The sequence below is a fragment of the Acyrthosiphon pisum genome, unplaced genomic scaffold, assembly GCF_005508785.2.
Source record: "Acyrthosiphon pisum isolate AL4f unplaced genomic scaffold, pea_aphid_22Mar2018_4r6ur Scaffold_20844;HRSCAF=22298, whole genome shotgun sequence".
In the NCBI taxonomy this organism is placed as follows: domain Eukaryota; kingdom Metazoa; phylum Arthropoda; class Insecta; order Hemiptera; family Aphididae; genus Acyrthosiphon; species Acyrthosiphon pisum.
In genome coordinates this window covers 31,999-45,245 of record NW_021770246.1, presented here as the reverse complement: position 1 = coordinate 45,245, position 13,247 = coordinate 31,999, and the positions used below count along the sequence as shown (strand labels likewise).

Here is a 13,247-nt window from a genome sequence, read left to right as displayed (position 1 = left end):
ATTAATATGATATACTTTGATTATATTTTATTGCATCCTACAAATTGTATTATGATACTTTTTTTTCGATGTGCATTAATATCAGTAAGATCACAAGCGTATAAACATTTTTATTTTTAATATCATTTAAACCATGTCATACTCTAATGTTGAAAAAATGGATATGCTAAAATGTTACACACAGTGTAGTAATAATGCTACAGCAGCAGTTAAGTTATATGCTGAACTTTATGGTGACCGTACAATACCCAGCCGTTTTACATTTGCAAGGATACAAAAGAATTTACTTTCACATGGTTCTTTCAATAAAAAAAATATAAAAAGTGTAAGATGTAAGAGAGTAAAGAGAGATGTAAATGAGAAAAATACTGTTATGGTTCTTGCACATTTATATAAGGATCCACATACATCATTGCGTAGAATATCAGGTTTGTAATCAAATTTTTGAATTATCAAAACATTTGTTAACATTTTTTTAATTATTTTTTGTTATGATTATTATTTATACTAATTTCATGGCTAAGGTCATAGTTACCTATATCATAGCAATCAATACAAATTGTATAATTTATATGACTTAAATTAAACTGACAATTTATTTATATTTATTTGTTGTAAGCTGAAACTGGAATAACATATAGTTCTTGTCAAAAAATTGCAAAATTAAACAAATTTCACGACTACAAAATTCAATTAATTCACCATTTACGTCCAACTGATTTTGAAAGAAGATTATACATGGTAGCTCAATTCTTAACAAAAATTGATGAAGAACCGGATTTCCTTACAAATATTTTATGGACAGATGAATCACGGTTTACAAATAATGGGATGATCAACAGACATAATAGTCATTATTGGTCCGATTCAAACCCTCATTGGACTAAAGATGTTAACTTTCAAGTTAAGTGGGGAGTTAATGTATGGTGTGGAATTTTGGGAGACACTTTAATAGGGCCATACTTTTTTGATGGTACACTAACTGGGAATAAATATAGAAACTTTTTAAACTATGAAATTCCAAAACTCTTGGAAAATGTATCACTGGAGCAACGTTTAAAAATGTACTATCATCAAGATGGAGCCCCAGCACATAACAGTAATATGGTTCGAGAATGTTTAACAGAAATATTTGGAGTCAACTGGATTGGTAATCATGTTTTTGGAGACAAATTAACTATTTCAGAAATTAATTTTTTTTTTAATAAATAGGCACGTATAGTCCAGAAATTAGATGGCCAGCTCGTAGTCCAGATTTGACTCCACTAGATTTTTTTCTTTGGGGTTTCTTAAAAGAAGTTGTCTATATAACACAATCAGTCACTATAGAAGAACTTCAAAAGAAAATAGTAGACGCCTGTGCATCAATTCCTAGGGAAATGCTATTGAAAGTAACCCACCACGAAGTGTTGAAACGAATGGAAATGTGCTTAGAAGTAAATGGTCAAAATTTTGAACATTTATTAAAATAAAAGTAAATTACTATTTTAATTATTAAATGTTAAAATCTTTTACGTAATGAAAATATATATCGTTACACTAATGACAATACCTCGTAACTAAATTTTTGCTACTTTTCAGGAGAAACAAAAAACCGAATAATTATTGTTACACATTGACCACATCCTTTATGTTTGCATTTTAAAATAACTTATATTTTTTTCGAATATTATATATATAAATAACCCATTTATTTTTTTATGTACCCATTTTAAATGAGATACGTGATATTGCTCTACCAGTGATTTAGATACGTGGTATTTCTGTTAAATATACGAGGTATTACTGTTTGTAAAATGATTACATTTTAACCATAATTTTTAAAATAATTATTACTTAAACATAGGTAAGTAGTAGTGTGGATCAGTATTATGCTCTTTTGATCAATCTTTACCGAAAACATGATTTTATGAAACTAAAAGCAGGATTATTAAAAATTAAACAGCACAAAAGTAAACTATTATAATTTAAGATATCAAAAAAACATTTTAGGTAATAACAATAAAATATTATTATATTAAGTAATGGAGATCAGTCTTATGATCAATATTATTACAAAAAAAAAAATAAAATAAGATATTAAACAATATTATGATGTTAATCAAAATAAAATACAACATTTTAGATTATACCTAATAGTAAAATATTATTATATTAAGTAATGAAGATCAGTCTTATGATCAATATTATAACAAAAAAAAAAAATAAAATAAGATATCAAACAATATTATGATGTTAATCAAAATAAAATACAACATTTTAGATTATACCTAATAGTAAAATATTATTATATTAAGTAATGAAGATCAGTCTTATGATCAATATTATAACAAAAAAAAAAAATAAAATAAGATATCAAACAATATTATGATGTTAATCAAAATAAAATACAACATTTTAGATTATACCTAATAGTAAAATATTATTATATTAAGTAATGAAGATCAGTCTTATGATCAATATTATAACAAAAAATAAAATAAAATAAAGTAATTATTAAAATAATAAACAATATTATGATGTTAATCAAAATAAAACACAACATTATAGATTATACTTAACAAACAATAAAATATTATTATATTAAGTAATGGAGATCAGTCTTATGATCAATATTTTAACAAAAAAATTTAAACAAAGTAATTATTTAAAATAAAAAACAATATTATGATGTTAATCAAAATATAACACAACATTTTAGATTATAACAAAAAAAAAATAAAACAAAGTCATAAACCATGGGGATCAGTCTTATGATCAATGTTATAGCAAAAAATATTAAATAATACAATGAATATGACTAGACTTTGCCTTTTTTAGTTTTTAATTCATTACAATGTAAAAGTGTATCGTAGAACGAATGAGTATCAATTGGTAAAACTCGTTTGAGTTTTTGTAAATCATTCCATTTAGATAATGATAAATTCAATGGTTTTTTGTACAATGGTTTATATTGAAATTGTTGATCTTCATCAATTCTTATGGTTTTCTTTCTAGGAAATACTTTTTTTGGTATTGCACAGTATGGGTCATCAAATAAAAGTTTGAAATAAATGCATGATGTTGATGGGTCATATAATAGTTCACGAATGTCTTTAACTTCTGGTTCTCCCTTTCCAATACCAGGTCTTATAGAGGTGTAAGCATTTAAATGTTTAAAATCATAAAAATAACTGTGTGTTAATAGGATTGCTTCAAATGGACTAGGATTGTTTCGAGACTCCGTTGTTAATCGCACATAATCAGAGGGCAAAAAAATATCTTTATTTTTGATTTTCCTTTCTATAAGAGAATGTGCACTATCACATTCCATTTGAGTGTGTCCTTTAATTAAAAACTTTTGCTTAATTACAATATTTTGGGTCTTACAAAACTGAAGAAGAGCGTTTGAAAGAATAACATTTCTGTTCTGATACCCACAGCCATCAGAGTAGATAATAATTGGTATTTGTTCAGTACACTTTTTTAATAAGTGCTTGATAATAATTGTAGCAAATACAGATGCCTCTAAATCTGCTACGCCTTCATGCCACCAGTAATTACTGCATTCATTAGTTGCTAAGTTATATATAGTCAAGTTATGAACTTTTAACTTCATAGAAAAATATAATGAACTTGCTTGTACTGCAGGACATAATTTGACCGCTTGCATGTCAATAGTAAAACAGTAACACTTCTTTTCTTCTGCACTTTTTTTGTCCTTTTGTTTCTCTTCCCTTGCACTATTTTTAAGAGCAATATGCATGGCATATTCTTCTTCAGATACTTGGAAATTTTCGTATGCTGAACATAAATCACATTGGTCTTTACGTGGTTTAAATATTGACACTTTATTTTCTTTCATGTATTGATTAAAAAAACATTTGCTTAATGGAATAAGCTGATCTTCAGTACATTTTTTTTTATAACAATTGAATACTTCTTGTAAGCTACTAAAAGGACCTTCTAGATACAATCTATTTGTTCTATCACGACAATAATGAGATGGCATTTTTGCCAGGCTGTTAAACCAACTTTTAATATGTTTTAAACGATCACAAAAAAATGCTTTTCTAGCCATACTCTGTGGTGATAATTTGATAATTCGACCTAAATTATCATATGATGTATTTTTGGATACCTTTGGAATACCATGGTTTGATTCATTTACCCAAGAATGTAGCATAAATTAATTCATTCCAAGAGTATTTAAGAACATTTTCTTACATACTTGTAATGCAGGTAAATCTTTGTATTTTAAATGATATGTGTATGTGTTTAATCGTCTAGTACTATCATTACATCCGGTAGTATTACTTTTAGTTATCATTTTTGTTACCATATTACATGAAAAAGTCTTTTTTGCTTCCCACGATGAATCCCAAAATGTAGAAAATATTTCCAACCTTTGATTTTCATTAAAAGATTGGCAAAAACGGTTCTTTGCTTTAATACAAAATTTAGATTTACACATTGGCTGTATACTTCTTGCTGGTCGTTGTATATCTTGACTGACTACATTTTCTTTCCTCTGAAAGCCCATGTATTCTTGGCCACTCATTCTACATCTTTGACTAATTTGTCTTTTCCATTTGTTTGGTTGAGGCTTAATATTACGCGTATCATTAGCTTTAGATTGTACATTATTCACATTTATATTTTCTACATCCATTTGTTCATTTTCATTACTTATATCATTTGGTTTCAAAATATCCTCAGTTAATAATTCATAACATAAAGGTATATTAGTTGCCAGTGGAATTTCTAACATATTATCATTATTCTCTTCAATATTTATATCAGAATTCACAGTATTCAATTCAAAATTTTCCAGTGGGATTTCTAATATTCTATTATAATCTTCAATATTTATATCAGAATTCACACTATTCAATTCAAAATTTTCCAGTGGAATTTCTAACATTCTATTATAATCTTCAATATTTATATCAGAATTCACAGTATTCAATTCAAAATTTTCCAGTGGGATTTCTAATATTCTATTATCATCTTCAATATTTATATTATTAGAATTCACTTCAAAATTATCTGTATAATGTTCCAATGGAAATGCTAACACCTCATTATTTATTCCTACAACTGAATTTATTTCTGGTTCATCAAAAACAATTGTTGCTGAAGATATAATATCTGTTAAATTATGAACATTATGTTCATTTTTCACATTACTGTTACTATTATTTATAACGGATAAGTCCATCATCATCTTTAATCTGCGTCTCGCCATTGTGCCTAAACATATTAATTTACCAATCATATTATATTACATAATAATAAATATAACAGTAGGTATAGATATTACAATACAATAAAACTTAGTGTCTATAATATTATTAATAAAAATATATTTTGATAGTACCTATTCATTATAACATACTAGGTAATATTATGTTATAATGTACCTAATAATTTGCGAAATTTCACGTAAGTAGGATGCAACACAGAAAAATGAATTATGCAAAATGAAAATAACACGTATCTAAGACGTTTAATTACAATTAATATATTATATCAAATACATCTGTTACATACATAACTGTAGCAATAATACTTAAATGTATTAATAATTAAACGATTTTAAACAAAATATTATAATTACCTGTTGTTAAATTGATGTAATGAAGACTTAAATCCGTCACTTATTCAACCCATAAGTTTGTGTTAAGTTACGTGGTATCACATGTGATAATGAGATACCTGATATTACTTTAATTGATTTTGGAGGGAAAATATTGGTCTTATCGTTGCGGAGGTGATTAAAGAAAACAACCGCAAAGAGATTACAAATATTTTGATACCAAAAAGTCAATATCGACTAAAATCGAGTTACGAGGTATTGTCATTAGTGTATAAAAGTAAATTATTAAATATTAAGATCTTTTATTTTATGAAAATATATGTATATTTGTTTAATATTACTTTTGTCTTAAATGTAACTAACTGACCTATAACTACCAAATATCGAAAAGTGACCACATTAATACTATAATATAAACCTTATTGCTTACGGTGCAGTTTAATTACAATTTAATATGACACACTATTTCAATTTTAATAGCTATAGATCAAGTTTTTTACAGACTGTTAATATTACAAATATTTAAATGAATCAACTAAAAAAAAAAAAACTGAAAAACCATGATATCCTACTAATGTAGATTCTTGAATTATGCACTGCTTAAAATATGATCATTACTTTTATAAAAAGATTTACAACTAATATGAAATGTATAAAATGAAAATACATTTGTGTAGGTATGCTAAAATTATTTTCTTTAAATTAAAACAGATCCCACAACAGTTGATTAAATGGTTTTATTTGGCACTCATTTCTAGATGCCAATAATTGAGTAAAAAAAAATTAGACTTGACGATAAAAAATTAAAAATACTTGATATTTGTCTTCATGTTTTCAATGGCTTATTATTAAATATCTACAATTATTATGTAAAATTAGGTTTAATAATAACACTCAGAAATATGTCACTTACAACTATGTGCAAATACTATCTAAAAGTTATTTTATCCATAAAATATATCTCACGGATTGATTGGACATTTTAGGTTTGTTATAATAATTGCATGCACGAGACTTAAATTTGAATTGTCGTAATGTTCCTGAAACCAAATATAAAAAACTAAAATTACAATTAAAAAAAATCTAAAGAATATAATATTACCTTATGTATTATATAACGAAACATTGGTAATCATCTTTGAAGTGCAAGTAATTGGAATAAAAATTAAACATCTGGTAACATTCTCTCAAACTATCACTGTAGTCACATTCAAGATTTTTGTGAAATAATAGCGATATCCACATTGCCAGTTAATATTTAACCTTCCTGAAAGAAAAAAAAATTAATTTTTAAAAACAATGAAGTTATTTTACTAAAATGATTTAATTTAAGTCTTTAAGCTAAGGTACTTTTTATAAGATTTGGTATAACTACTTACACTTTAAAATAATGTTGTAGTACAGTGCCCACTTAATAAAATGTTATAAAGTGACAATACTTTGTTCTAGTTTTTAAATATCCATAATTATTGAACATTTAAGTATGAGCTTCACAAAATAGAAATAACAACTAATAAGTATGAATTTGTTCTGAAATCAAATTATGTTTGTTATAAACAGAAGAATAAGCATGAAAAAATATTTTACTTACAACTATGTGCAAATACTATCTATAAATAATTTTGTCCAAAAAATATGTTTTAAAGATTAAATACACATTTTAGGCTCGTCGTCGAGTATCAATACATTGTTTGTAATGTTTGTAATGTACCTGAAACCAAATACAAAAATCTAAATGACATTTAATAAAAACTGAATAATATGATATTATGTACCTTATGTATAATGTAGAAACATTGCTTATCATTTTTTAAGTGCAAAATATGTGTAGAAATTAAATACGATTAATTAATTTCGTAAACAGCATGAGATTAAATTCCTCGGAAATCCTCTCTCAAACAGACGTCTATGTTGCATGCAAGTGTTGGGTAAGTTAATAGCAAATAGCAATATCCACGTTGGCAGATAATATTTAACAATTCTGAAAGTAAAACAAATTTAAATTTAAAAACAACGAAGTTAATTTACTAGAATGTATTTAAGATAGTCCTTTTTATAACTTTTTGTAAACAAACTTACCCTTTTAAAATAATATTGCTGGTAGGTCTACTAAAAAAAAGGTTAATGGTGCACAAGGTTGGTTTATTTTCTTGACACAGTCTTTAAATTTTAACTTTGATTATGTCTGTCACTTCAACAGAAAGTAGCAAGTTATCAGATCATAATTATAACTATGAAAAAGATATGCGTATTACAAGTCTACTTGTATGGAATTGGTTAAAAAAAAACGAGGAATTGTATCAGGTAGTAGTTTTATTAAAAATAAATATTAAATAGCACTAAGTATAAAATCCAAATTAAATAACCAAGTTACACATGTACAACACTTCGCCATTGTCGAGAAATCGCGTGGACAAACACCCAAAAAAAACAGACAAGATTCAAATTTCAAAGTTAAATAAAAAAGAGTGATAGCACTTGTCCGAATATGATAAGAGTGATTATACAGCGACTATCATATGACATACCCACAGATTTCTATATATAGAAAGTAATATCATAGAAGTAATATAGTAATATAGAAGTCTGTGGACTTACCTTTGGTGGTCTGCTAAACAGTGTTGCATGGGTCGTCGATTGAAACTTTCGTTTTTTTTTTTTGTCCGAGCACAGTGCAGAAAGCAAACGGCCACGCGGGCATCACTGTAAAAAATGTACTATAGGTTTTTTCACATTGGTTTGTTATCAGTTTTCGGACAGATAACAACTTACTACAGCCTATGACCAGTGGTCTGTGGTCTATCTGCTTAAACCGTGTTTATTACAATATTGTTAATCATTTCTTATCTAAACGCCGATATCTGAAATTACTTTACGCTTATTATTATAGCAAGTGCGTAATCTGGAAGCATTTTCCTGGACGTGTATAAATATCGATAGCTATGTAATGCCTATGTTTATTTCTATTACATGTATTTATAATTATTAATTGATTATTAGTTATTACGTATTCACATTTGTGTTACCGACTACTGACAATTATTTAGTATTTTATTCTAGGTAATAGTTATGCTATACAAATAAACGATACCTATAATATGTATTGGTTACAAGATAACATACTCGATAAAATAAAAAGGATATTATTTTATATTTCCTTTGCTTTGAAAATAATTGTCAGGTGTTAATGTCCTATATTAATCCATAAGCATTTAGTAACTAGTAATTTAGCGAATATTGTATATTGCATACCGAATTACAATATTATCCAGCTCGTATCCATTTAGAAAGCATTTCGTATAATAGTCCATCTATTATCCTTATTCCTTGGTAGTTGAATAACTCTGGAAGTTTTCGTTCAAATTTCGATTACAATACGTCAAAATTTTCAGAAAAATAACCTGATTCACATTTTGCTATAAAATATATATGTTGTCATTTGAAAAACCAAAGTTGGTATCGCCACAGGATAATCCTTAAATGTTTTGAAAAATCTAAGTACACGAAAATATCGTCTTTAAATACACTTAAAAATTCCAAAAATCAGAATTTGAATATATGCATAATTTAAGCATAAAAATGGGGTGAGCATGCTTAAAAAATCACCCTGTATACAATCTACCGACATAGGCATATAAATAACTAATAAGAAAGCAAGCAATAAGCATTTCAACTATCTGCTTAGCATTTTTCCACTTATATAAGGCTACAATATATAAAATATACAATATATAACTACAAGCTGTTTTGTTCTAATACCTAGCTGACTACTAATTCCACTATTACTTAATTAAATGACAGCTGATTATAGTTTAAGCTCAGCAAGCTGAAACCTCAAGCCATATTTTTTGTTTTTTTCACTTATAGGAAATTTATAATTAAACGGTGCCCACACATTAGTTAGAATCTGTTGAAAGTGCAGCTTGACAGACTAACCATTTTAGTATTAATATAAATGAATAACACGACAATATGATTATGTATAAGTATAATATATAATAACGTACAACTGGACAATTTAACGTGACTGTACACACACACACCGTATACGCACTGTACGACGGTGGCCGTGCAAGTGATTCTTACATGCTACAAAGGCCCTATATATATATGCACAACCGAGGTCATGTTACATCCGTATAGAGAGTGAGTCTTACGCTCGTATAACTAGATACTAAATTCTACACACGTGTCAAGGCTGACTACTAATATTAATTGTACATTTCAACAGAATCTAAAGTAATTTTCATTAATATATTTATACAATTTTCGATATCTAATGTGTCGTACAAGATGATTATCTCATCAGAAATCATATTTCTTAGTAAAAATAAACCTACATAAATTTTGTGATAAATCTTGAGTCAATTTGTAATCGTGGTCCGGTCAGGATTGAGGTGATGAAAAAACACAACACCAACACTTTATGAATGTCACAAATTATGTGTTATAATATTACGACCAAATAATAATACATGACGTGCCGATCGGGCGATGAGTTTAACATCGGTTGATATGCTATCGGTCCGACGGTCGGATGATCGAATCTCGAATGTCCGACCGGCCTTTTCAGCTGATCGTTGTACGTCTTAGGCTGCACCTACACTTTATCTTGGTTACAACGATGGAATTGGTTGGCCTATTCGGATCAAAAAGGAGCGTTTTGTAAGTATTGTGTGTTTTTTTACAAACGAGAAGGAGCTGGTAAAGGTATGCATTCACCTCCAAAGTCATTAGTTCATCAACCATTTATTAATTGGAAAGATGCTATTGAGTACTTTAAAATACATGAAAGTAATGAGTATCATAAATTTTCTATGGCTAAAGTTACAGAATTCTTAAAAATAGTTGATAAAAAACAAAACGACGTCTACATCCAGTTACATAAAAGAAATGAGAGTGAAATATAAAGGAACAGAGATATTTTAAAAGTTATAATTAAAACAGTAATTCTTTGTGGGCGCCAAGGACTTGCTCTTCGAGGTGGCCATGATTCAGGTAGCTTAGATTTGAATTTGCCATTACATAACGACGGTAATTTCAGAGCTCTGTTACGTTACCGTATAGATAGTGGTGACGATTTATTTTTAAATCATATTAAAAGTTGTGGTAAAAATTCTACTTATATCAGTGCTGATATACAAAATGAAGTCATTTCAATTATATGTGATCAAATTCAGACTAAAATTTGTAACAGAATTAAAACAAACAAATTTTTTGTGATATTAGCTGATGAAACAACTGATGTTAGTAGAGTTGAACAGTTTTCTCTTTGTATAAGGTACTTTGATGCTGATGTAAATAAAATAAGAGAAGATTTTTTACAATTTGTACCAGTACATAGTACTACAGGATTAGAGCTAGCAAAGACAATCATAAGTACATTGAGTGCTTTAGGATTAAATTTACAGCATATGAGAGGCCAAGGATACGATGGAGCAGCAAATATGGGAGGAGTATTTAGAGGAGTTCAAGCACTTATATTAAAAGAATATCCAAAAGCTCTATACACTCACTGTTTCTCTCATTGTTTAAATTTATGTCTAAATGATGCTTCTAAAGTTCAACAAATCAGAAACACATTAAATATAATTCAAGAGGTAAGTTCTTTTTTTCGAATGTCAGCCAAAAGATCATATATATTAAAAACAAAATTGGAAAACAAAACATTTTCTGGGTTAAAAAAATATTGTGAAACCATATGGGTTGAAAGAAATGAAGCTCTTTCAATATTTGTTGATGGTTTTTTAGAAATTGTTTCAACACTGGAGGATCTCATGATTTCAGAAAATGACAAAAGTGCTATTTTATTACACAAATCATTATGTAATTTCTAATTTTTGATTACATGTTCTATAATGGTGAGAGTACTTGGTATAACATACACAATTTCCAAATATTTGCAGACAGAGAATATAGATATTGTAACCGCTACAAATTCAATAGAAACAACAACTACAAAATTACAACATTTAAGAAATGAAGTAGAGTTTCAAAAAATCTTTGATAGTGCTATCGAAATGGCTGAAAAAGTTGGTGTGTCTCCAATCATCCCACAGACAGTAGGAGGAGCTCAAAAACACCGAGCGAACTATACTGTAAATGATGGCAATTGTTGCACATACTATAGGGTATCAATTTATTATCCATATTTAGATGATTTGCTCTCATCTTTTAATGAAAGATTTAATTCAAATTCAAGTTTAATATCTTCACTTTCTTGTTTGTTTCTGTCTAAAGTAAAAAAAAGCACATTTGACGATTTACAAATGGCTTTAGAATTTTATAAAGATGACTTACAAATAGATTCCTATAGTTCAACCTTAAAAGGAGAGTTTGAATTATGGCAAATGAAGTGGGAAACAGAAACAGTAATTCCAACCAACTCCCTTGACACATTATTAAATTGTCCAGTAGATATTTTTCCTAATATATATACAATATTGAAAATTTTTTCAATCCTGCCAGTTACAACAGCTTCAGTTGAAAGAAGTTTTTCAACTCTTAAGCGTATAAAAACCTATTTGAGAAATTCAACTAGTGAAAATAGACTTAATGGTCTAGCACTGCTAAATGTACATAGGGATATAGATATAGACATAGAGTCATTAATTGATGTGTTTGCCAACAGAAAAGAAAGACGTCTAAACTTTAAATTATAAGTAAGTATTTTATATAATTAAAAAAAAAAAAATTATGTTTGTAAATAATTAATTTTTAAACTGAGTTATTTAATTTTTTTTATCAGTTGGTTACTGTTATTACTTTATTATAATATATTAAAGAATAATTTGTTATTTTTTAATAATATTTAAATTTTTTTAACACATTTGTTGAATAATATTATAACATAAATAAATATTTTGTTAAAATTATAATCATTTAAATTTGTTTAAATGCTCCATCATAATCTCCTTTAGTTTTAACTAAAACTCCTTTAAGTCTCCTTTAAGTAAGGTCAGTTATAACTTGTTTTCTATTATATGTTTGATAAAAGTTAAAAGTTATGATCTTGTATTCTTGTTAGTAAATAGTAATAAATATCTCAATGAAAAATGAAATGTTGTGTTTACAACACATATTGGTAATATTGATATAATAATATTAATATAGCTAATTAATCTATCAATCTATGTTTTAACATAATATTAATAGGTACTTTGTTATTTTTTTAATTTTTAATTTTTAAAAATATTATTAAAGAAATAATAATATTACTTTGTTATGTTAAATATATGGGTACCATAGTTGTTAGCATATAATGGTAGTCATAAACATAATAGGCCTGTAGTAAACACTTTATAAACAAAGGAGCCATAAAGTACGTAACAGGTGATAATCAGGTATTCTAGAATTGCAAAATTTGAGAAAAAAATTAAGTGCCCCCCCCAAAACAATTTTCTGGCTACGGCACTGCTGTGCATATCTATATTTTCTATTCTTTAGTTACCTACGCTAACGATAATATACGCTTCGCATTTCGTCCGCGATCCGACGCAGTCGAATTGCCTACCTATGTGGTTTGATGACTGATAGCTAGACAATCGAATACACCTATCGACTCCACACTTATTAACAACAGGAGATCGTATCCAGCCTATCCATTTACAACGTTTTTAATGGATTGCTAGACGCTCTAAGGGCCAGTTGCACCGTCTCTGATTAAAGT

The 13,247-nt window shown here is 27.5% G+C and overlaps 2 protein-coding genes across 2 annotated transcripts; both read left to right on the top strand.

The window, feature by feature from the left end:
• The first annotated feature begins 133 nt into the window (after nucleotides 1–133).
• Nucleotides 134–1,602, top strand: LOC107884324. The gene is made up of 4 exons (XM_016806140.1): nucleotides 134–428; nucleotides 620–1,150; nucleotides 1,213–1,436; nucleotides 1,582–1,602. Exons 1-4 carry the CDS (start codon nucleotides 134–136, stop codon nucleotides 1,600–1,602), a joined length of 1,071 nt encoding a protein of 356 aa, XP_016661629.1.
• Nucleotides 1,603–10,290: 8,688 nt separating this feature from the next.
• Nucleotides 10,291–12,240, top strand: LOC103310001 (zinc finger MYM-type protein 1-like). The gene is made up of 3 exons (XM_008186939.1): nucleotides 10,291–10,477; nucleotides 10,547–11,178; nucleotides 11,485–12,240. The coding sequence occupies exons 1-3, from the start codon at nucleotides 10,291–10,293 to the stop codon at nucleotides 12,238–12,240; spliced, it is 1,575 nt and encodes a 524-aa protein (XP_008185161.1).
• Nucleotides 12,241–13,247: the final 1,007 nt, after the last annotated feature.

Coding starts and splice junctions, on each gene's coding strand:
- LOC107884324 (XM_016806140.1), top strand. CDS start 134: ATGTCATACTCTAATGTTGAAAAAATGGATATGCTAAAATGTTACACA. Junction 1,151..1,212: donor ATTTGGAGTCAACTGGATTG/GTAATCATGTTT, acceptor TTTAATAAATAG/GCACGTATAGTCCAGAAATT. Junction 1,437..1,581: donor GAATGGAAATGTGCTTAGAA/GTAAATGGTCAA, acceptor GCTACTTTTCAG/GAGAAACAAAAAACCGAATA.
- LOC103310001 (XM_008186939.1), top strand. CDS start 10,291: ATGCATTCACCTCCAAAGTCATTAGTTCATCAACCATTTATTAATTGG. Junction 10,478..10,546: donor GTTACATAAAAGAAATGAGA/GTGAAATATAAA, acceptor GTGGGCGCCAAG/GACTTGCTCTTCGAGGTGGC. Junction 11,179..11,484: donor CATTAAATATAATTCAAGAG/GTAAGTTCTTTT, acceptor AAATATTTGCAG/ACAGAGAATATAGATATTGT.